General features: G+C 37.3%; 1 protein-coding gene across 1 annotated transcript in view; it reads right to left on the reverse strand.

Annotated features, from left to right (window-relative positions):
• The window catches only part of ABCA12 (ATP binding cassette subfamily A member 12), a 206094-nt gene that overhangs the window by 45904 nt on the left and 135563 nt on the right, over positions 1–24627 (reverse strand). Inside the window, exons 21-33 of the mRNA XM_054478791.1 lie at positions 24423–24602; positions 23571–23886; positions 20532–20646; positions 13532–13861; positions 12388–12457; positions 12165–12299; positions 10252–10398; positions 9142–9328; positions 6242–6460; positions 4778–4974; positions 3112–3272; positions 1430–1666; positions 941–1091 (exon numbers count right to left, since the gene is read on the reverse strand). Of these exons, the coding sequence (XP_054334766.1) occupies positions 941–1091; positions 1430–1666; positions 3112–3272; positions 4778–4974; positions 6242–6460; positions 9142–9328; positions 10252–10398; positions 12165–12299; positions 12388–12457; positions 13532–13861; positions 20532–20646; positions 23571–23886; positions 24423–24602 (2445 nt within the window). The remainder of the gene's footprint in view (positions 1–940; positions 1092–1429; positions 1667–3111; positions 3273–4777; positions 4975–6241; positions 6461–9141; positions 9329–10251; positions 10399–12164; positions 12300–12387; positions 12458–13531; positions 13862–20531; positions 20647–23570; positions 23887–24422; positions 24603–24627) is intronic.

Consider the following 24627-nt stretch of genomic DNA (forward strand, 5'->3'; position numbering starts at 1 on the left):
TTATATTCCCCAAAAGAAACTATGACAGAGGACAAATTAGCCTCCAGTTCCAGAATTATACAAACATCAGAGATTATCTTTCCTGACTTTGAGAGGCAGGCAAATGTTTAATTAAAAGTTCTGTTCTTAGAGATTTTTTTCTGTAAGCAAAAACTGTTGAAATGAGTACTCCATGATTTATATATCATTTTACTCTATGCTTCCTTAAGTAAATGGTGTTTCCAGAGGTATAAATTAACTGTCAGAAAGAGAAGAGACAATAAAAGTTATTTTCAAAAGAGCCCAATCCCACAAATTCGTGTCAAGCAACATGATTTTTTAAGCATATCCTATGTTAAGGACTGGGGGAGGAAATCTACTATTATAGACTCTTAGCCATCAAGTCCAAAATAATTAACTCAGAAACTCTCCCCAAAAGCAGTTTCTCAGCACCTGAAAGACTCAGAGTCAGGTAGGTTAGACATGTTTTCCATTGAGGGTACCATAAAGAGTGGCAACTCCTTTTTTTTTTTTTTTTTTACTTTTTTTAATGACTATTGTCTCTACTTCAAGATGTCTAATAACAAGGAGTGAACTACCTTACATGGTAATCTTCTCCATTGTTAGCCCCAATTACAAGAAGAATTTTAACTTGCCAAACATGAATTGAAAATGTAGAAGTTACTTCTTGAAAACAATTTCTGGTGGGGAGGTGGAATACTCATCACCATGCTATCAAGGGAGTTCTTTCACATTCTTCAAAGTACTTTTGAAATAGAGAATTCGATTTGGTTTAACGAATATTTTATATCTTAAAAAAGGAGGCTTAAATTTCCTTAGTGTTTTTTGAATTTAGAATGAAAGTTTAGAGTTGAATTTTTAAAAATCAAAGTCTGTCTGTGATTTTTCTCATTTATGTCATCTATTGGAATTAAACAAAATATCCACATTAGATTCGTACCATCTCTGTCTGTGAAATTGCTGCTGCTCACAGATAAATCGTCAGGAGTTGAGATGCCATTGGCATTGGAATTCCCAATTTTCTTTTGCGTTAAGTGCTCAAGACTCATAGCACTATTTTTTTGTGACTCTTTGGTCAAGTTCAGAAAGACCTAGAAAGAGAAGCCAGATCACTTCATTAACATGAAAAGTGCATATCTTTTCTCATTTCTAAGCTTACCTTTGATTTTGAACTTTCATCACATTTACTGAGACAAATTTTTCCCATCTGACTTCAAAATGAGTATTTCTGTATGTAAAAGATACGTGCTCTCTAGCTGGGGCAACATTTTATTCTCAGTCTTACATAAGAATAGTACTGAAAAAATGTTAAGCGTTTCTAATTTTGTGAAATATTTAAAAAATTTTTTTAGAAAAATGGCACATATTTATTCAAAGGGAACAGCAAGTTATATCAGCTTGAAGAAAAAAAAGAAATATTGAGGTATACCTCCTCCACGGTGGTATCTGAAATGCCGTAGCACCCGATGTTGAGGTCACCCATGCCATTGTCGAGTGCCCGTAGGAGTGACAGGTAGGCCCCTGAGACTTTGGTGCTGAATGGAGGAAGCACATAAACAAGCTCTCCCCCAATATCCTCCTTGAGGTAGGCGTCGGGGAGATGTGATTGGATCATTGCTGTCACGGCCATCGTGTCACATACTGCATTTGCATTTAAATTTGGACTCTGAGAGAGAAAAGTAGGAATTAAAACACTCTCCTCTCTTTACACTATAGTTCCCCAGGCCCTAATCAGAGGGTGAGGTGATGAGTTCTTTTAGGCCACTCCACACCTGAGTCAGATCATACATCACTGCTCTAGAGACCCCTTTGCCACTTGGGTCCCTATTCTACTGGCCCCATTCTCCCACGTCACCCTGTCCCTTCTCTAACCCCCTCCCTCTCATTTGCTCTACTCTAGCAACAACAGTCTCTTCTCTGTTGCTAGAGGGCTTTGGCTTCAGGCACATCCCCTCCTCAGGGTCCTTGCAACTGGTGGTCCTCTGCCTCCAGATAGCGATATGTCCCATTCTCTCACCACATCCAACTCTCGGCTCAACTGCCACTTCATCAAAGAACCTCTTTTCTTATTACCCTACTTAAATATTGCCCCACTCAGCATTCCCAGCTTTATTTCTATCCATAGCATAGAAATAAATATTTACTAAAATATTATTTATTAATAAATATAAAAAAATTCACTAATAGAAATAAGTGATTTACTAATTGCTAATATATGAAATAATTTACTTATTGATTGTATCATCTGAATTCCTCACACTCCATCAGAATATAAACTCTAAGAGGCCAGAGATTTTCATATTATCAGTTCACTGCTGTGTCACCACTGCCTGGGACAGTGCTTGGATATCATAAGGCATAATGCACCTAATACATAAATTTCTGAATTAATGAGTATAATAATTAAGAGTATAACTATTAATAGCATAACATTTTCTTATATTTTGTAAGTCACAGGAGGATTAGATATAAAATAAATGGAGGTAGTTGAAAACTTCCTAATAGCATATACATCTTGCACAGTATTTTTAAATCATATGTTCTGTTAGGTGGTGCAGGGATCTTTAGCGAGCATTTTTGTTCTCCAAAAGATGTAAAGGCACCGTTGACCTGTGTAAATTACAGTCCCTGCACTGCCACTTGAGGAGTACTAATCAGAAAGTGAACCCATGACTTCATATTCGTTTTATTTGCTTTTGATAAAGCAGAAAATTGAATTTTTGGCTTTCTAGGTTGAAATGTTAGGAGAACTAAAAGGCTGATTCTCCATCAGTAACCTTAAGATGTCAATCATTTTTTACCTAGCACATTGGTTCTGAATGTGCAGTCCCCAGACCAGCAGCATTAGCGTCACCTGGGAACTTGATAAAAATATAGTACATTCTGCACTCCCATCCCAGACCTACAGGATCAGACACTCTTGGGGTGGGGCCAGAACTCTGGGTTTTAGCCAAGACCTCCAGGATTTTGATGCTTACTCAAATTTGAGAAGCACTAAGCTAGTATACTAATGAATTTTAGCAATGAATAAAGTTGGAGAGACTCTGCTTCTATTTCATATAAAACTTAATTTATGGTGCCATAATGAGATATATTTTCTCCCATTCCTACCTTCTTCTTGGTGAGCGTGAGGTGATACCCATCGCCAAAGGCTTCCTTGAGGTAAAATGGGGACCCACAGCACCTAAGCCCACCCTGCTCCAGGAAGGCGATGCGGTCACTCAGCACTTCAGCCTCGTCCAAGTGGTGCGTCGACAGAATGATTGTTCTGGCTTGAAAATACAGACAAGAGCAACAGAGAATGAAACATGAAAGTACAGTTCCCAAGACACACAGAGTTGGCTAGAGTAAATCCTGTGACATCTGAGGAGAAGAGTCACATTTTATGAGCTAACTGAAAAACTGACTGATCTCAAAGAGCTTCCAAAATGATGCAAGAAAAATTTAGGGCCAGGCTCACTGGTTCACGCCTGTAATCCCAGCACTTTAGGAAGTTGAGGCAGGCAGATCACTTGAGGTCAGGAGTTCGAAACCAGCCTGGCCAACATGGTGAAACCCCATCTACAATTAGCTGGGTGTGGTGGTGGACGCATATAATCTCAGCTACTTAGGAGGCTGACGCAGGAGAATCTCTTGAACCCGGGAGGTGGAGGTTGTAGTGAGCCAAGATTTATGCCACTGCACTCCAGCCTGGGCGACAGACGAGAGTCCATCTCAAAAAAAAAAAAAAAAGAAAGAAAAAAAAAGAAAAATTCAGAAGGGTGTTCTTAAATATTTGGATGCATTTTTTTTCACATGAATTAACAGCAAATAATCCTTTATTATGCTGAGTGACTAAATGTTCACCATTTGTCATGTGGGCATTGGCGATTCTTCACAGTCTATTAGAATTTTGCTCCCATGGGTTCATTTTGCATTGTTTTTCTCTCTCTTTTCCCCTTTCTTCATTATGAAAAAGCAATAATTTAAGACTTTTTGAATATTCCTCTCTGATTATTCCACTCCACTCTGATTACTCCGTTGCTTCACATCCTGTCAGCACTTACTTAGTCTGTTTTCAGTTTATCTTCATTTGTGTATGTTTGGTATCTCTAATTAGATTCTTAGCTCCTCTAAGCATTAAACTTTGAAACTTCTGTTGGATTTGCATGCTCTCAAAAAGGCCAGTTAAGTGCTCAACTCACAGCGGGCAGTACATAGATATTAACCAATTGACCCAGAAAGTTATCTGGGAGAAAAATCTTCAAAATCTTCGGAAAAGAAAGAGCCAATCTTAGACTTTTAAAAGATATCATACCCGATAAATATGTGCAAGCATTATGTATCTATACAAATAAATTTAAACATTTTTAAAAAGATATCATAAACAGAAAAGTCATCAACTTGGTTTTTTTTTTTTTTTTTTTTTGAGACAGTATCTCACTCTGTCATCCAGGCTGGAGTGCAGTGACTTGATCATAGCTTACTGCACCCTTGACCTCTTGGGTTCAAGTGATTCTGCAGCCTCAGCCTCCTGACTAGCTAGGACTACACATGCCAGCCACCACAGCCAGCTGTTTATTGTTATATTATTATTATTATTTTTAGAGACAGGGTCTCACTATGTTACCCAGGCTGGTCTCAAATTCCTGGGCTCAAGCAATCCTCCTGTCTTGGCCTCCCAAAGTGCTGGGATTATAGGCGTGAGCCACTGCACCCAGCCTCAGTTTGCTTTTGTATATGCCAGAGTGCAGAAGTATGACTGTTGGGTGGAGAAGTTCTGAGAAACTATTCATACCAGTTTTGTTCTTGGATATAACATCCCATATACTTCGGCGAGAACATGGGTCAACTCCAGTAGATGGTTCATCCAAAATTACTACCCTTGATCCACCAATGAGAGCTATGGATATAGATAACTTCCTCTTCATTCCTCCTGACAGCGTTCCAACTCTCTTATGACGATGGCTATATAGTCCAGTATCTTTTAAAGTCCTTCAAAAATAATGTATGATGGTTATTTTTTACAGATATACTGCTTGAGTACTGGAAACATACAATAACCCTAATTAATATGTATTCACTAAGTGACTATTATGTGCTCAGTAAGGTAAAATAAACTCTTGAGAATTCATAATATACTTTTCTATTATTTATCACCTGGATACAAAATTAATACTCAGAAAAAGATTAATTTTTTATATAAAGTACAAAATTAATGTGCTTTACAAAGTACACAATTAATACTCAGAAAAAAACACAAAGGAATATATAATTCATTCCTTGGCAAATATCTAGAGAGTTCCTGCCTATTTTGTGCCAGGCTGTGTTTTACGTACTTGGGAAAAGCAGTGAACACATAAAATTTCTATTCATAAGGAGATTATGTTCTAGTAAGTTTGTGTATTGGGAGGGATATAGGGAAATCCAGTCAATAAATATATTCTCAAGTAAGTTTTGGTGGTGATAAGTGCAATTAAAAAAAATGAAGCAGAGAATATAAGATAAGGAGTGGTTGGGACATGCTATTTTAGGCATCAATTTTATATATGGTAGTCATCTCAGAAAAGGTGACATTTTGGCAGAGACCAGGAAAGTGGTCATTTGACCAAGAGTAAGTCAAATGGCCATCTGGGTGGGGTGGGTGCTGTAAGTAGAGGGAAGAGAAAGTAAAAAGCCCTGAGGCTGGAGCAGGCCTAGGATAGTCATGTGTGTAGCTAGGCCAGTGTGCCTTGAGCAGAGTGAATGTGGAGGTGAGTGGAAGGACATGAAATCAGAAGTGAGAATAGAGGCAAATCACTTAGGACCTCCTAAGTCTTGATAAGGATGTTATTGAGTATTATACTGAGCATGGAAGGAAGCCACTGGACAATTTAAATCCAGGAGTGACACAGTCTGATTTGCAGTTGAAAAAGATCACCCTGGCTGCTCTTTGAAGAACAGATTTTACAAGAGATGAGTGAAATCCAAGAATCCACTTAGGGGGCTTGGACCAGTGTAGTAGCCATGGAGATTAGAAGCAAAGTATTCGGGGCAATGTGGGAGCCAGAGATGAAGAGAGTTAAACAATTTCAGTGTAACAACTGGCCGGTAAGGATAATGACCTTAAATGTTTGCAATATTAAAGAAGTAGAAAAACTAAAAAGTAATTATTTCATGAGAAAATATTTCTTATTGGTATCATTACCAGAACTTTACCAACCAAGCTATGGGTCTTTGAGAGGAGTTAGCAGCTTAGGTTCTCATTCCTGTCTTAACTTGCCTTTTTACTTCCTCGTGGAGCTGCTTTTTAGTCCAGTGAGGAACTTTGATGGAACCATATAGGAGAAGGTGCTCCTTAGTAGTGAGGTAACTGAACAAGACGTCGTGCTGCATACAGACTCCCATGTTCTTCCGTACCGTGTGTAGGTCTGTTTTGATATCTTTTCCATATACAAAAATGGTGCCTGCTGAGGCCCCAAACAGCCCAGTTAACATGGAACTGGAAATGAAGAAATGATAAATTAGGTATAAGCCAAGCATTGAAGCTAGATATTAGGACTAACTATATCTCAGTTGTTAGAAGGAAAAAATACAGTGTATCTTCTCAGGCAAGGGCAAACTATGAAATAAAATGGTATTTAATGGGAATAAGAAATATTACTTTTAAGTGTTTAATAATTCAGAGTATTACATAAATGCTACATGATGATGACAAAAATGATCCGGCTTTTTTTTTTTTTTTTTTTTCTTTTTTGAGAAGGAGTCTCACTCTGTCGCCCAGGCTGGAGTGCAGTGGCGCGACCTCAGCTAACTGCAACCTCTGCCTCCTGGGTTCACACCATTCTCCTGCCTCAGCCTCCCGAGTAGCTGGGACTACAGGCATGTGCCACCATGCCCGGCTAATTTTTGTATTTTTAGTAGAGATGGGGTTTCACTGTGTTAGCCAGGATGGTCTGGATCTCCTGAACTCGTGATCCACCCGCCTCAGCCTCCCAAAGTGCTGGGATTACAGGCATGAGCCACTGCACCCAGCCATGACTGGGCTTTTAAATTCCAAGTACATTCTCACTCCTTGAGCAAACCCATGCACTTTCCTGACATCCCTTAGCATCTACAGGTTGGCATGTCTCAAATTTACATCTGTAGCCCAGACCTCATTATTCAGCTCCAGGATTGCTCTATATATCCATCAGACAATACCACTTCTCTGTGAGATTTCTTACAGGGGCCTTCAACTCAATATGTTTAAAACTGAGCTCATGATCTTTACCCTAAAAGCCACACCCTCATTGATTTTGCCTCTTTCACCGTGTGATAAATTCATATACTGGTTGCACGAGACTGGAATCCGTAAGTCATTTTTGCACTCTCCTCCTATCTTAATCTCCTAACTACACTCCCATCTCACCGTTTTCACAGCTATCCTCATGGGACCATCACCGTCACCACCTGCCTAACCCATCACTCTAAGCTCCTAACTCTACTTCCCACATGCTCTTTGGTCATCTCTAGTCCTTTTCTCTACACTGTGATTAGAATATTCTCACCTGGATAATTCCCCATCATCTTTCAGATAGTTAGCAAACTGGGCCATTATTTAATACCCATCTCCTCCACCATAATGTAAGCTCCGTGAGGTCAAGGAAAGGTCCTGTTTTCTAAGCACTTTGTCTCAGTAACCTAATCAGTGCCTTGCAATGCAGACTTCTGGATTAATTTATGAACAAAGGAATATGCAGTTTTCCCATATGAACATTGAAATACAAATAACATACTTTATATTAAAGGTTTCTATTTAGAACAATAAAATGGGGGCATTCTCAGCTAAAATTATAGCCTCTTCAAGAGCCTTCTCTGTTCCTTTTCTTCATTAGCCTCTTATTGCCTATTAGAAACATGAATGGAGCTGGAGGCCATTATCTTTAGCAAATTAACACAGGAACAGAAAACCAAATACAAATATGTTCTTGCTTATAAGTGGGAACTAAATGATGAGAATACACGGACACATAGAAGGTAACACCACACAGTGGGGCTTTTGGAGGGTGGAGGGTGGGAGGAAGGAGAGGATCAGGAAAAATAAGTAATGGGTACTAGGCTTAATACCTGAGTGATGAAATAATCCGTAAAACAAACCCTCATGATAAATTTACCTGTGTAACAAACCTGCACTTGTGCCCCTGAACTTAAAATAAAAGTTAAAAAAAAAATCTGGCCTTTTTGGCATTGTATTCTCCCTAGAAAGCCAACTCTGACTTTAAACAGGCCATGCAAATAGCAGAGACCATATGCTCACTCATTTCATGACCTCGTTTGTCCCCTTTTATTTACAAAAAAAATTAATTCGAGTGTTTTTGCAGTCACTGAGCTGATTCGTGATGATACTAAGTAAGATATGCAGCAAATGATCCTTTTTCTCAAACAAGGGCTAGAGCACCAACAGCATCTTAGAGCTGACTCAACAACTAAGTGAATGTAGAGCATCGGAGGCAAATCACATAAAAATAGCTCAAAAGAATGTCACTTTAAAAACGGTTGAATCTCTTCTCCATTCTGACACAGGAAAATGCTACATAGGTGAGGAGTGAGAAAGAACAGCTTATGTTCTGCTCCTGGCCTTCTTGATTTCTGTCTGATAGCTGGTGGTTCCTTTGTTTCTTTATGAGTCAAGGCAAAGGTTTCCTGTGAAGGAGCAGCTGAGGCTAAGTGTGTTTATATCAGGATGCACAATTTCATACTTATATATACACCAGGTTAGAAATGCAAATAAATGAAACAGGGTGGGTGTATGAAGCAGTGCAGCTTGGTAGAGACCAGGGATGAGCCAGAAAACAGATACTCCCTTTAAGAGATCAGTTACTAATGAGCCCCAACCAACAGTCTCTACCTAAGAATATGAACTCAGTGTTGTACAATTTCCTATTATCTAAGAGGTGCCAAGAATATTTATTTTTATTAGAAACTCCCTATTTTACAAAATTGGCCCTGAATTAAAAATTTTAAAAAGTATTACAACCTTTGATTTTGACTCCATTCTATTGCATACAAGTTGAACCATCTTCCTCCATCTGGGAAATGTAATAACTTCATGTTTTATAAACATAGGTTAGTTTATTTTTTTTAAACCTGTATTTTTTGTAATATGCTTCCATGGCAATAAGTGTCAAAAAGTTAACATACATGGTAGTAGTTTTCCCAGCTCCATTGGGCCCCAGCAATGAAGTAATATGCCCTTCATAAAAGTTCAGATTGAGGTTATCAACAGCAACTTTTGAGCCATAGATCTTTGTGACCCCATGCAGGGCAACCCCAACTGTGAGATCTTTAGGTTCAGGCTCGATGTTGGAGGAAAACATGTATTCAGGACCTGGAGAGAAATCAAGGGAAGAGTTGTAAACTCACAAGTAAGGTAATGCAACTGGAGTTAGACTTTATCTTTATTAAAAATTGAAGACTATAAAAATATAACCCTCTAAGTAAAATAAAAAATCCAGAAACAAATGATTTATTATAGTCTTCAGCCTCCTCACTTGGTTACAGAATGAATAAGAGTGGAGAACCAAGGTTTATTTCACCCTTCTTTGTTGGAAAAAGCAGCCCCAGCATATAGTATTATAATTATAAATTCTCCTTTATTCAACAGATATCAAATAGTCAAAAGATATGTCTAAGGCTTGGTCCCCTGGTTGGGCAGGGTGATACAAAATTATAGAATAAATGCCTACAAAGTTGTGATTTTAGAGTGATAAGACTAGTTCAGAACTGCAGTTTATAGAATCCAATTCATTAATAACTATCTACACCTCCTTCAGGCATCACAAAAGGACCACTTATGTGGCTCATACTCACTTTATAAAGATGACCCGACTCACCTAGTGTCAGGAAGACACAAGCTTTGAACCATTTTTCCAGTATTTGTGATGGGTTATGCTAAATTACTCAAACTTGTTACTTGGTTACCCCTTATGACTGGTGACAGATGGCTGGAGTTAGGGGTGCAGATTGTGGCCAAGGAACAAAATTTTTCTCTGTGTGAGTCTAACTGGACCACAAAGGGATCTGCAATCTTGGCCTAATTAGCACCATATGCTAACCAACTGAGCTAATGAGCCCAGAAAAAGCCACAATTTAATCCCCCTAAGAGTCCAAAGATGCATGTGTAGACATTTTCATCCATGACTAAAAGGATGATAATTTTGCCATTTAGAAAAAAATAATTGAAACTACTAGTCATCTAATTTCATATCATTTCTCTCATAACAAGGCACGCTGTTGACCGACTTGTCTTACTGGCAGATGGATTGGTGTTCTGCATCATGATGTTAGTAAACATGAGGCCATTGCTCTTCTCAGGCTTCACCTCTGCACACCCAAATCGCTCCTTCCAATAGGAAGGAAGAATTGGAAAATACCAGGGAGCTGCCATACCATATGTCCCTGGAATAAAAATATATCAGGAACAGTGAGTTTTAGTTGACTGTTAACATTAAGCATCAGAAACAAAACAGTAGATCCCATGTATGGTTTAGGAAGTAGTTTTATTTTTTGACACTATATAAAACTAAAAGGTGGTCTCAGTTTCCAAAGTAAAGCAAAAAACGATGCCTTTTTTCCTCGTTAGTTTTTAAGCAGCTTTATTTACATTGACTAAAACTTATCTAACTGTACACTTATTGTAATGGAAAAAGCCACTATTTATCTATGAAATAAATGTCTATAAGCCACTATTTATCTATGTCTATAAACCACTATTTATCTATGAAATAAATGTCTATAAGTTGTGATTTTACAGTGATAAGACTAGTTCAGATCCAGATTCTGGGTTTCCAGCCCAGAAAAAGCCACAATTTAATCCCCACAATTTAATCCCCACAAGGGCCCAAACTGGACCACAAAGGGATCTGCAATCTTGGCCTAATTAGCACCATATGCTAACCAACTGAGCTAATGAGCCCAGAAAAAGCCACAATTTAATCCCCCTAAGAGTCCAAAGATGCATGTGTAGACATATTCATCCATGAAAAAAAGGATAATTTTGCCATTTAGAAAAACATAATTAAAACTGTTAGTCATATAATTTCATATCATTTCTCTTATAACAATGCATGCTGTTGGCCTAATTGTCTTATTATTGTAAGTGTACAGGTAGATAAGTTTTAGCTAATGTATAAAGTTGTGCAATTCAGTATTAGAACATTTCTATAACTCAAAAAATTTGTCTCATGCCCATTTGCAGATAATCCCTGCTCCCACCCCACATCCCAGGCAATCATTGATCTGCCTTCTGTCTCTATCTATTTGTCTTTCACAAAGATCTTATATAAATGAAATCATATTCTTTTATTCATTTATAACACCAAAAAATGCATAAATATAAGTAGGGCTAAATGGAAAACTAAGCATGTTAGAAAGGATGACTGCTTGAGACCTAGAAGGGGGAACCCAACTTGTCTTCTTCCTTTATAATCTGGTAAATTCTCCTTAGAATTAGGAGATTTGATTTTTCCCTTATTATATCTCACACTCCTATTTAGAGAGACTGGATTGATTTGACACTATTCTAAGCTTCTTAATTCACTCCATCTTTTAAAGGAATATCCGAGAGGATATTTAGCAGTATATTAGCTCACCCTGAAAATTTTTTGTTAGCTTTGGGATTTTAGTACTTCTTTTTGGAGATTATATATGTCAAATAAGATTTTTTTTTTAATTAAAAAAAAGTTAAAGGCCGGGCATGGTGGCTCATGCCTGTAATCCCAGCACTTTGGGAGGCCAAGATGGGCAGATCACTTGAGATCAGAAGCTCGAGAGCAGCCTGGCTAACATGGTGAAACCCCGGCTCTATTAAAAATATAAAAATTAGCCAGGCGTGGTGGCACGTGCCTGTAATCCCAGCTACTTGGGAGGCTGAGGCAGGAGAATCGCTTGAACCTGGGAGGTGGAGGTTGCAGTGAGCCGAGATCACGCCACTGCACTCCAGCCTGGGCAACAGAGGGAGACTCCATCTCAATACATATATATATACATACATATATATACACACACACACATATGTATATATATGTATATATATGTATATATGTTATATTTTTATTTTTTTAATTTAAAAATTTTTTGCAAATAAAATATTAGAACATATTATTAGTTGATTTATATTGAAGTCAACCATAAAAAGCATGTACCTGTAGGAAGCACATTCATACCTGGGAAGACATTCCTGACATACCAAGCAATAAGGAAATAAATGAAAGAGTCAGCTAGGATTAGACAGCACAGCCAGCCAAATGAGGTGGTGTCATCCTGAACCGGGGAGCTGTACATATTTTCCCACTGAAGACCTAAAAATTGAACGCAAGTGTTTATTCTTCTGTGACACACAGCACAGTTGTGAAAGATAAAATCCAGTTTTAAAGAAAGGGGACCTACCAATGCCCTGTTCTTCATATCGGGCAATGTATTGGCTTGCATAGCTGAATGCTGTTGGGGACAGCAGGCTCTGTGAAGAAAGGAAACGGCAATCATAGTTCTTGTAGATTTCATGTATTTCACCCAGAGGTATCCTAAAATACTTAAAACTTTGGACATTTGTATAGATAAAATTGATGCTCATTCTCTAAGCATATTTAAAAATACAGCAGTCCCTTACCAACCATGCTACAACTGTGAAGCATGAGCAGAGAGAATAGCAGAAAACAAAAACAGGAAAATTACAACTTGAAAACCATTCCTTAAAAAATCAAAATATACATTTGAACTCATTAAATGTTGCTCAGCAAATAATAAAATAGGTAATTATGGAGTAATTCAGTATTAAGACTAAAATTTACCAAAAACATTAAGGGCCAGAAGGCATTTTCACTCCATACATTTATTTCAGGTAGTAGAAGTACTATGAATAAAAATATACTAAAATATCAGTTGATTGAATACTGATAATTGCAACAAATTAGAAATTTAAATATTGTTTAAACCCAAAGTTGTCAATGCTAAAGTTATTCATTACTTTTTATTTCCATAAATAGCAAAGTTTTAATATGATGAAATTTGCTTCTGCTTTCTAAATTTCAGTCAGTAATCTTAATGCTTTAATTAAAATTCTTAAATTAATTTAGTGCTTCTGAATTGACAAGGCAGGAGAGAATTTAAGGTTGATTATATGCTGTTGATGCATTTGTCTTTATACCTTTAAGCTATATTATATGTCATGAGAACCATGAAAATTGTTCACATATGAGAATAATTCCACTAGAGGCTCCAAGATGTTTCAGGAATTGGTCCAGAGAGAAGTCAGAATTCTTGAAGACCTCTAAAATATGATGCATGACATTTTAACCGTTCTTTCTTTAGGAACTATTTCTTAACAGTATCACATATCATGGTTTTGTAAGCTCTTCATTGTCTTGTATGGTATACAATGATGTAGGAAAAGCTATCATTAGGACATTAAGCTTACTTTGCTTTCACTGAATTTCAAATTTAGATAAGTGAACTTTCAGTTTGAGAATCCAAAAATAAACAAACAAACAAAAATGGGTAATTTCCCACTCTGCCATTCCAACGGTTGACTTACCATGAACACTTTCAATACATAGCTCAACTCATTCTCCACTGTAACCAGAACAATAAATGGAAAGAAGGCAATGATGTAGATGAGGCTTCCGATCAGAGCTGCAATGTTGGTGTTGTTGAAGAAGACACTGATAAGATAGCTCATGGCAATAACCGAGAAGCTGTAGTCCGAAAAATACAGGAACAAAATGAACCCATTTGTTTTAGGAAGAATATTGCCAAACTTGAGTATAATGATGAGGATCACAATGGTAACCAGTAAAAATCCAACACTCTCTATAAGCCAGGCAAAAAAATGGCTGCAGGAGTTCACACCCATCATCTTCATGTACTGTAAGAAGAAAAAATGTGAGGCACTTGTTATGCTGATACTCTTCCAAATAAAAATTATTCCTTGTATTATGTCAAAATGTCATGATAGTCTCTCTATATATGGAACTAGGCATTTTAATAATTTACATAAATCAAGAATTTATCCATGCTTGCGATGTGAAATATGCCTATATACACCAGAACATCTTAGATTATTTGTTCACAGAATGGCACAATATAATAAACAATTTGGATGGTGAGGGTTTAATTACAGTTCCACTTTATAATTGTTATCCAGCTGACATCTCTAGATTAAACTGATTTAGAATAGATTATCAAATTTATGGTATCCCCTGTAGAATTTTACATGATTTTGACATTTGTGCAGGCATGAGCATTTCAAACTGGTAAAAAACCATGGCTTAACTACTAGTTCAGTGTAGAGACTGAGCTCATAAAAATCCATAATTTTTTTTTACTAAACACTAATGAACAACACAATCAGTATTTATGTTCCTGAGAGAAACAGTATACCTGATTCCTAAGAATTTAAAACACAGAACTTAAGGGAGACCTTCTGCCTTTAGCTATAGCCTTCCCATCCTTAACACTTACTGGCAGTCTAGGTCAATATTTGTCATTCTTGTTTTCCAAAAAGCCATTTATACATTCATAATAAACTCGTGTATCTAAGATCCTCTACACCTCTCTCTCAATTGATATTCTTTGATACCTCAGTGATATCCCCAGAGGCCAAGGCATTCCACAAGGTAGAAAAATAAACCAGCACAATCTATTTGTGCATTAACTCAAAAGGATTCTGAAAGATTTAAAGTCCCCTGGGAACATCACACACCGGGGCCTGTCGGGGGATGGGGGGAAGGGGAGGGATAGCATTAGGAGAAATACCTAATGTAGATGACAGGTTGATGAGTGCAGCGAACCACCATGGCACGTGTATACCTGTGTGACAAACCTACACGCTGTGCACATGTATCCCAGAACTTAAAGTATAATAAAATAATACAAATAAAAATAAAAAGATTTAAAGTCCCCTGGACCTTGGTTTGGTTGAATTTTGTGACATGTACTTTGGGGGAACCTAGATATCCTGGTTTCTAGTTTTAACAATTCATGATTAATGAGGGCCGAGCACGGTGGCTCACGCCTGTAATCCCAGCACTTTGGGAGGCCGAGACGGGCAGATCACGAGGTCAGGAGACAGAGACCATCCTGGCTAACACAGTGAAACCCCGTTTCTACTTAAAATACAGAAAAATTAGCCGGGCGTGGTGGCGGGCCCCTGTAGCCCCAGCTACTCAGGAGGCTGAGGCAGGAGAATGGCGTGAACCTGGGAGGCGGAGCTTGCAGTGAGCTGAGATCGCGCCACTGCACTCCAGCCTAGGCGACAGAGCAAGACTCTGTCTCAAACAAAAAAAAAAAAAAAAAAAAAAAAATCGAAAAGACAAACAAAAAAAAAACAATTCATGACTAATGTTAATCCTATTAACCTAGTATCCCTTTTTTTAAAAAAAAAAAAAAGGAACAGAAGAAATCTCCACTAACTGGCCGGGCACAGTGACTCACACCTGTAATCCCAGCTGTTTGGGAGGCCGAGGCAAGCAGATCACCTGAGGTCAGGAGTTCCACACCAGCCAGGCCAACATGGCAAAACCCCATCTCTACTAAAAATACAAAAATTAGCTGGGCGTGGTGGTGGGTGCCTGTAATCTCAGCTACTCAGGAGGCTGAGACAGGAGACTAGCTTGAACCCAGGAGGTGGAGGTTGCAGTGAGCCAAGATCATGCCATTGCACTGCAGGTCCAGCCTGAGAGACAAGAGTGAAACTCTGTCTCAAAATCAATCAATCAATCAATCAATCAATCAATCAATCTCCACTAACAGCTTTATAACCCAATTTTTTCTTTTTTCAAAGTCAAGGATAGTCAATGCCCCACCCCCTTAAGCCTAACTTTTCCAGGAAAAAAAAAATAGCAAATGCACTGGATCTTTCACTCTACAAGCAAAATAGTGAATTTTACTTTCTGCTTTTGTAACATCACATTTCGATAACTCTGCTGCTCCAGTTGTTACCAGGGAAACAGCTACCTGGCTGCCAACAGCCTAAGCTGTGGGCTTTAAGCTAATCACCACTGAGAAAGACCCTGTGACTTTCCCTCTTAACTTTGCCCTCTTTCTCACCTTCTTCTCTCCCTAATGTTTTTCTCCTCCAAGGCCCTGTCACCATTTGTAGTAAAGACTCAACCTATGCTTCCGTGGGAATGGAAAATATGGGTCAAAGTAGCATGAAGCAAAGGTCACTATGGAAAGTTTCCCCAATTGCTACACATGCTATCATTGAAAACAAAATTACATTTTGATGTGAAAAAGACCTCAGATATCTTATTCCAGCAATTCTTTGCGTGTACCCTACCCCATTTGAAAAAATTACTGTGTCATGTTTGGCGACTATTTCAGAGATATTCACCTGTTCCAATATGATATGTTAGTCCTTTTTATTTCCCTTTCCTACTATTTGTATTTTCAGATTTTTATGCCTATTTGAATATAATTAAGTGGGGAGTTATGGAACCTATATTACTACTTCCTAAGCTGATATTTACCACAGTTTTATGTAGCCTATACAAACATATTTCCCCCCAGTGGTAACGTATGTAAGTAGGAGACAATGTCAATATATTTCCCAAGGTGGTTTATAAAATATCTAGACCATATCAAGGCCAGAAAATGAAGCTGATGTCATGTGTATAAACATGTTTTTCTTCCCTAACAATTGATAGCTTTCTAGAAATCACTTATGTATGGAGAATGTTCTTCATTCATAGACTTGTTAAAAGATAATTTGGCAAGCTTGAATACCAGGACTAAAGGTGTTTAATCACTGTAATTTTGAAATTTTTGATACTCAAGATCAGATTCCAGTCCCAGGAATTTGTAAAAGTTAGAGACTGATCATTTTGCTTTTTCCTGAAACAGAGTGAGTTAGGTGCTTCCAAAAGCATTCACTATTTAACATTCTAGCATGAAACTTCAGTGTTAAACTTCAAGATTTTATGCCACGAGGAAAACAGCTGCTATTCATAAAGAGAAAGAGCAGTGAGAGCATATAAGTCATCCATATATTATCCAGATTCACTGCCAACTTTGTTGCAATAAACGAGACCAAACTTGCTGATGGAAGGGGGCCCACCGAGAGCGGCTGGCTGTGCTTTCTTGGATGCCATTAGTTCCTCCTCAAAGTGACAGATGTCAGGTGCCAGCTTTGTAATCAGAGAGTCACTTTTCTCAAGCCTCCCAAACCTGCCAGAGCAATTCATCAATATCTGATAGCCTGTTGCTCAAAGAAAACCCCTCTGCCTAGTGGCCAAAGTCTGCCCAGTTTATAGCAGGGAATAAGAAAGAGATTCTAGAAGAGTTTGGATAAATGTGTTGCCACATTCATGAGAAGCTTATGCACAGGGGTTGACGTAAATACTGTCAAGAAAAGAAATCAGAAATACTCATATATTTACTTGATAGCAATGTCTTCATTCAATTCTGCAAGAATGTCAAGTACTAACTCATAAGGAATAATAACATTTTCTACCTCAATTTCTATAATTCTATTGACAATAGACATTTATATATATATATATATTTTAGTATGATTTAAAGGATGTTGTGACCATTACTGGAAACATTTCAAATTCCCACTGGTGGGGTGGATTAGTGTATGTCAGGAAAGCACAAAAAAAAATGTTTAATATGAAGCACTAGGAGACTAAAAAAATCTTGGTTTAATTCTTGGTAACATCTCTGCGGCCCACATATATTTTAGGCTACCTGTCTGAACTGAGAGAATGACTCCAAAATTCTGTCTCCAACAAAATATAAGCACTGAAAGTCCCATACATGACTTCCATTAGATCAAACAGATGAATCAAACTCATAAACCATGAAAATGAGAAAAAATATACTCTTCTGTATGTGTTATAAAATCAGGTTTTTATAGCTTTAGTATTTTAATTTTTAAAAGCAAAGTGCAGAACAAAACCCAATCGAAAGACATTTTTAAAGTACTTTTTTTATACTATGGGCTTACTTTAGTAAGTAAACTTATTGGATTTGTGCTAATTTATTTAACAAGGGAAAGGGATTCATGGAATCATACCATAACAAAGTCAAAGATAAGTGGCTTCATTGAGATAGCAATTAACTTTGTTTTCTTGCCAGGATTGAGAATAATTACAGAAAGAAAAGGGGAGAATATTGATTTTATTTACCTTTTTGGTTTAATTTGAATGAGAAAGAAGTAGGACTTGGGCAGCTTTAGACTTTATCAGAATATAAAAAGATAGTATTAAAAAGTGACTTTGAGTTTCTGGTAACTTAAGAGATTATCTATCATCATCTGCAAATATCCTTAGAAGTCTGTGTTACTAAAGTAAGATTCTAAGGGTGAAGGTAGCTATGATCTGGAAGAGGATTGGTTGGAAGTCAAAATACTTCAGTTCTACTGCCAGATCTACCATTAACTAGCTCCAAGTTCTTCAGCAAGTCACTTCTCACTTTCTGAGCTGAACCTTACATCTTTAAAAAGGAGGAATTTAGATGAGAACTGTGGGCAGTGGAGCTAGGCTGAGCAGGAGGTACTAGGGACATCCCACTCCTTCCACGCCCACCTCCATCAATTCATTTCACAAACACACCATATTTCTTTGAATTTAGGACACCATTGAGGATGTGCCATTATTTTACATGCCACCAAGAAAGAAAGATTACTGCCAAATAAATCATGACACCCTATCAAATGTATCCCAATTTCAGAGGCTTTAAAAAGGGGGGAAAATCAATGTCTTAGAATTGATAAAATGTGAATAATTGAGCTCCTCTGTTCCGGCAGAGAGAGAGAGCTACATTCTAGAAATAAATGTTGAATGAAGTCTAGATGATCAGACTCAGAGGGTTTAAGAGATTGAGCCCGAGTGTAAATGGCTGGCAAAATTGGAATACAAAACCTGATATTCTGATTCCAAGTTCAGTGATCTTCCACCATGTGACCTTGACCCCAAGACAAGGGTGGTTAAATTTCAAAGGTAGATGCAGGCCAAATGGAGACACAGAGCTACCAAAGAGAAACTGGTTCATAGCTAAAAACAAGTCTTTTGCATTTTCAGTTGAGAAATGACTTTTCGTTATGCTTTGATATTTTTTGGTGACATACATAGATGCATTCAGAGAGCATCATCTTCAAACACAAAATAATACAATGTGTGTGTATTATATACACACAGTTTTATTATATGCATATACATTTGTATATATACTGTATGCATACATGCTTCTATTTACTGTTTCTATCACAAGTAATATTTTAAAGGTAGGTATTAATTTTGAAGTAGAAATGGACTCTGTTTCTGTCACAGTTTCTATCTCAAAGATTTTCTTTACTCTGTGATGATTTGCTTCTGAATACTGGGAACCTGAAAGATAACTAGAAGGTAGGGGCTTGCAATCACAATTATGGTTGAAGGCATGGATTCAAGTTTCTAAATTGGAATTAGGAAACCATTGCATACAGTCCTGAATACAACAGGACTCAAACTAGTTGATGAGAAGTTTACCAAATTATAACTGAAATATAAAAATGCAGCTGTGTGGATCAACCAAAATTCAAATAGAAGAGGTAAAAAATGTAGGTTCAAATACTGGGACAACCCTGAAAGCCTGATGCTGAACTAACAGAAATATGTAGCAGCAACTTGTATCTTATAGGGAGAAATGATCAATTGTCTAAAAGCATTGGCAAGGTAAGTCTGAAAAGGACAAGTGGATGAACAGGTTCCTCTAACCTCATTATTTCAGAATTCAGCCAGGCCTTGCAATAATTATTGTGCCCGAGTTTTGAAATGTTTCACCTTTGTTTCCACTCCATGAGTGAGTATAAGAAGGGACTTATTATGGGATAAGTAGATAAAATAATTTCTACTCAAATACAATCTAAAAATCACATAATGCTTTATCATAAATTCTAAAAAGAAGTAAGATATTTTGGATTTGGGGTTAATGATGAAGAACGTGCCCAGACAGAGGTCATGCACCACACTCTTGGTTCTGTCTTCCACTGTGATATGGTTATTAACCCAATCAGTAGCATAACATGAAATTCTTAGTTTCTATAAGTCAGGAGTCAGTGGGAAATGGAGAAGGTAATCGAAGGAGACAAGGTATACTGGAAAGAGAATTTTCTTTGTGAGAGCCGAAATAAGCCATATGTCTATGTCTATGTTTATAGCTCTATCTATATCTACATTTGGGTTATTTTAGTTACCATGCCAACAATCTCTCTGCCTGAACAGTTGTTATTGTTGTTATTTAAACTTCCTCTGTTAGATCCTAAGTCCTATAGGTAATTTCTTGGGCAAAAAATTACTCTAAGAATTATCATTGTACTCATTTTATTCAGATTTTGTTTTTCAAAAGCACTTATTAAGTGACTTTTATGTCACTTTTTGAGAAAATAAAATAGTGCCTTATCAGCTGCTTTTGTGATTTGTAAAAGGTTTTTCTTTCTGTTTAATTCACAAGGGATAAGTTAGGCTTTCTGAGTTTATAAAGGCATGATGAAAATCATAGTAATTGTTCTATGAACAGGACTTATTCATAACAAGAAGTGATTTTCAACATACCTCATGAAGCCGGAGGTCTTTCTCATAGACAAGCTTTTTTACAAAGGCAGCTATAAATACAACCCAGGCAACCATAAGCACAATTGGAAGAGAATAAGAGACACTGGTTAGGAAGCTGTAAAACAAACAAAAAAAGAAAAATTCAGTGACCAAAATGAATGCCATACTTGCAGAGATTATAGTATATAAAGAACTCACTCTCTCTTACATTGAAGTTATGATCATGTTTTGAAATTGAAAATAATCAGTATTACCCCATTATTTATGAAGCGTGAAGCTGATTTAACCATAGGTCTGTGATTTTTTTAGTGTAATGTTTCAAGAGTAAGAAAAAAAAAAGCTCTGGATTATTACATAAAATTGCCATATTGTTTAAATTGTGTTTGAGTATGTCCTGTCTGGGAAAATAATTACTATATAGATATAATTGCAAGGCTCAAAACCTTTATGTCTAAACTAAATTCTTATCTAAAAGGCAGATTTAAAATGAGACAATGATTGGTTTACCTAACTAAAAGCTATATCTTCCAAAATTACTGTATTTATAGCTACTCTTAGGAAGATCATAGTTATTATGAAACTAAATTTCTAAAATTGAAATAAAATCCAAAGCATTCATTTGTTTTTGTTTGTTTGTTTTTTAGTAGAGATGGGGTTTCACCATGTTGGCCAGGCTGGTCTCGAACTCCTGGCCTCAAGTGATCCACCTGCCTCGGCCTCCCAAAGTGCTGGGATTACAGGCATGAGTCACTGTGCCCGGCCCAAAGCATTTGATTTAAAATGCAGACAAAGAACTTGGATTCCTCAAAGTAATGCTCTGGAAGATGCTTTATACATGGTATAGAAATGCCTATTTTGATGATGTACTAAACTAGAGAATCACTGGAAGACATCCTCAAGCCCAGATGTATTCCTCAATGTCCTGCTCATGAAGCCTGACAGTTAAATTGGAGTGGTTCTCAAAGCACCCAAAGAGATTACTAAAACACAAGTTTCTGGGCCCCAGCCTCTGATTTATTATATCTGGGTGGGACCATCTATTTGCTTTTTAAACAACTTCCCAAGTGATACTGATGCTGCTGGTCCAGGGACCACACCTTAGGAGCCATGGTTCTGACAACTGATGCCCTTATTTGAGCTGAGGCAAAGGCAGTAGATGTCGATGAGAGATTCTAAGTAGCTCTGTTTATATGTTGGGCTCCACTCAAGCTTTCACTTGGAGAAAGGTCCCAAGGCCATTTCCTTTTTTAATCTACAAAGCTAAAAAATTCCCTCCAAGTACCCCAAGAAAAATGTAAATATTAATGAAGCATGAGATCACTATCATTCAGTATCACTTTAGCATGCGGAAGTGTGTCATTATGAGAGAGATGAGGTGTTTTTTGGTGAGGGAGCAGTGGGAGTTGAGGCCATATTCCATTTTTGTTGTTGTTTCCTGGGAAACTGTATGGCATGGGGTAGGCATTTAAAGAATACTTCTTGAATGAATTTTGTTTTGGTTCAGGTACCGCCTTGAAGTGATTTCTGGATCTAGAACTAGGCAAAAGCCTTCATTCATTAACAACAAATCCCCTGTAATGTTTCTTCCAAGTGATAATGTATTTTAGATTTGGTCTAGTATAAAGCAGAAATGTCGGTCTTCTAAACAGGAGGACTAGTGTAGTACCAGTTATATTATCTTGGGCAAGTTAATTAGCCTTTCTGGATTTCAGTTTTTTCATCTGGAAAGTATGGACAATAATTCCTGCTCTTACTTACCTTATGAGGTTGTTGGGTGAAACAAATGAAATAATTTATGTGAAATCACTTTATATGCAACAGTGAATATGTGTGTAAGGCATAATGAACATATTCCCATAAAGAATACAGGCTGCACTTATTCTTATTCTTTAAAGAAACATCCAGGTACCCACCATCCTAGGTACCAAAATTTATAAGGGGAACAAATGAGTAGGTAACTAGATAAGAATTTTAACTTAATTGGCCCCATAGATCTTTATAATTTGTGCAAGCCATTGCAGTTCACACATAGTTCAGGCAGCAAAGTCCCTTCCACAACAGCCTCCACAACAGCCTCCACAACAGCCAGCTAACCTTGACAGTCCACTTGATGGACTCCTTACCTGCTTCCTCATGCTACTGTTGCACTGGGTTACATTACCTCATCTCATTTATAACTCTTGAAGTAGCCAAGAGAGACAGAGCATTGAAAGAAACAAAAAAGAAGAGAAAAGAAAAAGCCAATACCATCTGGATTGTACATAAACTGCAATAACTGGGTTGTGTAGCATGTTCAATTGCTTTAAAGTAATATTCAGCCTCAAGCTTTTATATAGGAAGGTGAGCTTGAAAAACATAATCCGCTTATTTTTTAACCATCTACAGAGTGAAGGAAGCATTCATTGCTACCCAACTGGCAGATTTCTCGAACATTGAAATTGAATTGTCTAAAAGCATTATTGTTACTTTTTTATTCATCTAGAAAAACCATTTTAGATATAGAGGATTCCTAGCAAATGAACTGATAGTACATGAAAGTTTCAGGTAGCACAATATTTATCTCAAACAGTTGATCAAAATGTGTTCAAGATTTCTTTTATCAATTTGTTTTCTTAAAATTGATCATGTGCTCAGATTTTTTAAAATCCAATTTGGGAGTTGGAAGGGATTTTAAGATCGTCTTATTCATCCCTTTCATTTGACTAGAGGGAGGTAAGCCCAGTAGACAGTGGGGAACATCAAAATCATGCAGCAATGTACTCAGGTCTGAAGTCCAATTATTCCAATTTTAGGGCCAGAATTTTTGGAGAGCTAAGGGTTTTTACAGATCATTTGGTAAACACTTTACCATCATTTTGGTATTGATGAGCAGTTATGATGAAGCTATGCCCTATAGTGTGAACCCTTTCTCAAAACAAGTTTATTACAAAAGTTTGGTGAATGTTGTTCCTTTCATCTAATACATCTGAATGAATGGACTGAAGTGAGTTCCCAGAAAAGCTGTTGATCATTAAAAAGGCTGAAAGTGCACACACTTACTTGTCTTTCATGAAGCAGGGATAAGGAATTGCTTGAACTTGGACTGCTATTTCCTGGGAGTTCCTTCCAGTTTGCAATTCAATGATTGCTCTTTCAATACTATCCTGTAAATAAATAAAAGCCCTGCCATAGATCTGGTTGTGTGATGGAGAATTGTGTGGCCCTGGAGCCCAAATCTTGGTTCTTAGGCTTCTTGTGGTCTGTGCGGTCTTGAGACTCATGCGGATGGTATATTTTATGACAGGAGGAAGAAAGACATTTTCAGAGTCATAGCCTCTGTGCCAGCTTCTGTTAGAAGGAAGATTAAAAATAACACCTAAAAATAAAATGGCAACAACAGCAGAAAGGTTATTTTATGGTTGACGTTATTCATTGTTTGGAGAGTACACAGAGGGGACAGCCAAACAGTCAACTGAGTCAGTAATGTGACAGTAGGTTCAGGTTCTTAATTTATAGAAAACATGGTTAATTGGAGGTGCCAACCTCAGAAATTCAAAGCTGGAGTTTAAGAATATAATCACCAACTGAGTAGACAGATTAAATGCACCATTCTAAGCCACTTATTAATATAAAAACACTTTTAGATAAATAATGACTGATATGAGGATGGACTCAACTTCACTCTGTAACTATGTAATCCTTTTCAATCTTAATTTGAAGTACACCAACAAAATTAGACATACTTAGAGACTATAGTTGGTTGCCTACATCAAAGGTTCTCTTTTCTAAGGACATCAGAGGACCTAATGACCCCCACACTAGTTTTCTGAGTTCTGGATGAAAGACACGAGGAAAGAATTTGGCCAATTTTAGCACAAAGAGATGCTCAAACCCTAATAGAACAGCACTTACTTCCAAAGAGTTCATTGCTTTTGTAGAGCCTTTTAGCCTCTCTCTCCATTTCATCTATGGTTTTTGCTGCCTGAATACGGTCATATAATACACAAGAGGAAATATTTACTGTCAGGGAAGATAGTGTGTTAAGCTGATCAATGATGTCAATGTTGTTCTCTAATTTCAGTCTTAGAATGTCTAAAGAGGCAAAGCAAAAGAGACA

This window comes from Pongo pygmaeus, chromosome 11, assembly GCF_028885625.2.
Source record: "Pongo pygmaeus isolate AG05252 chromosome 11, NHGRI_mPonPyg2-v2.0_pri, whole genome shotgun sequence".
Classification (NCBI taxonomy): domain Eukaryota; kingdom Metazoa; phylum Chordata; class Mammalia; order Primates; family Hominidae; genus Pongo; species Pongo pygmaeus.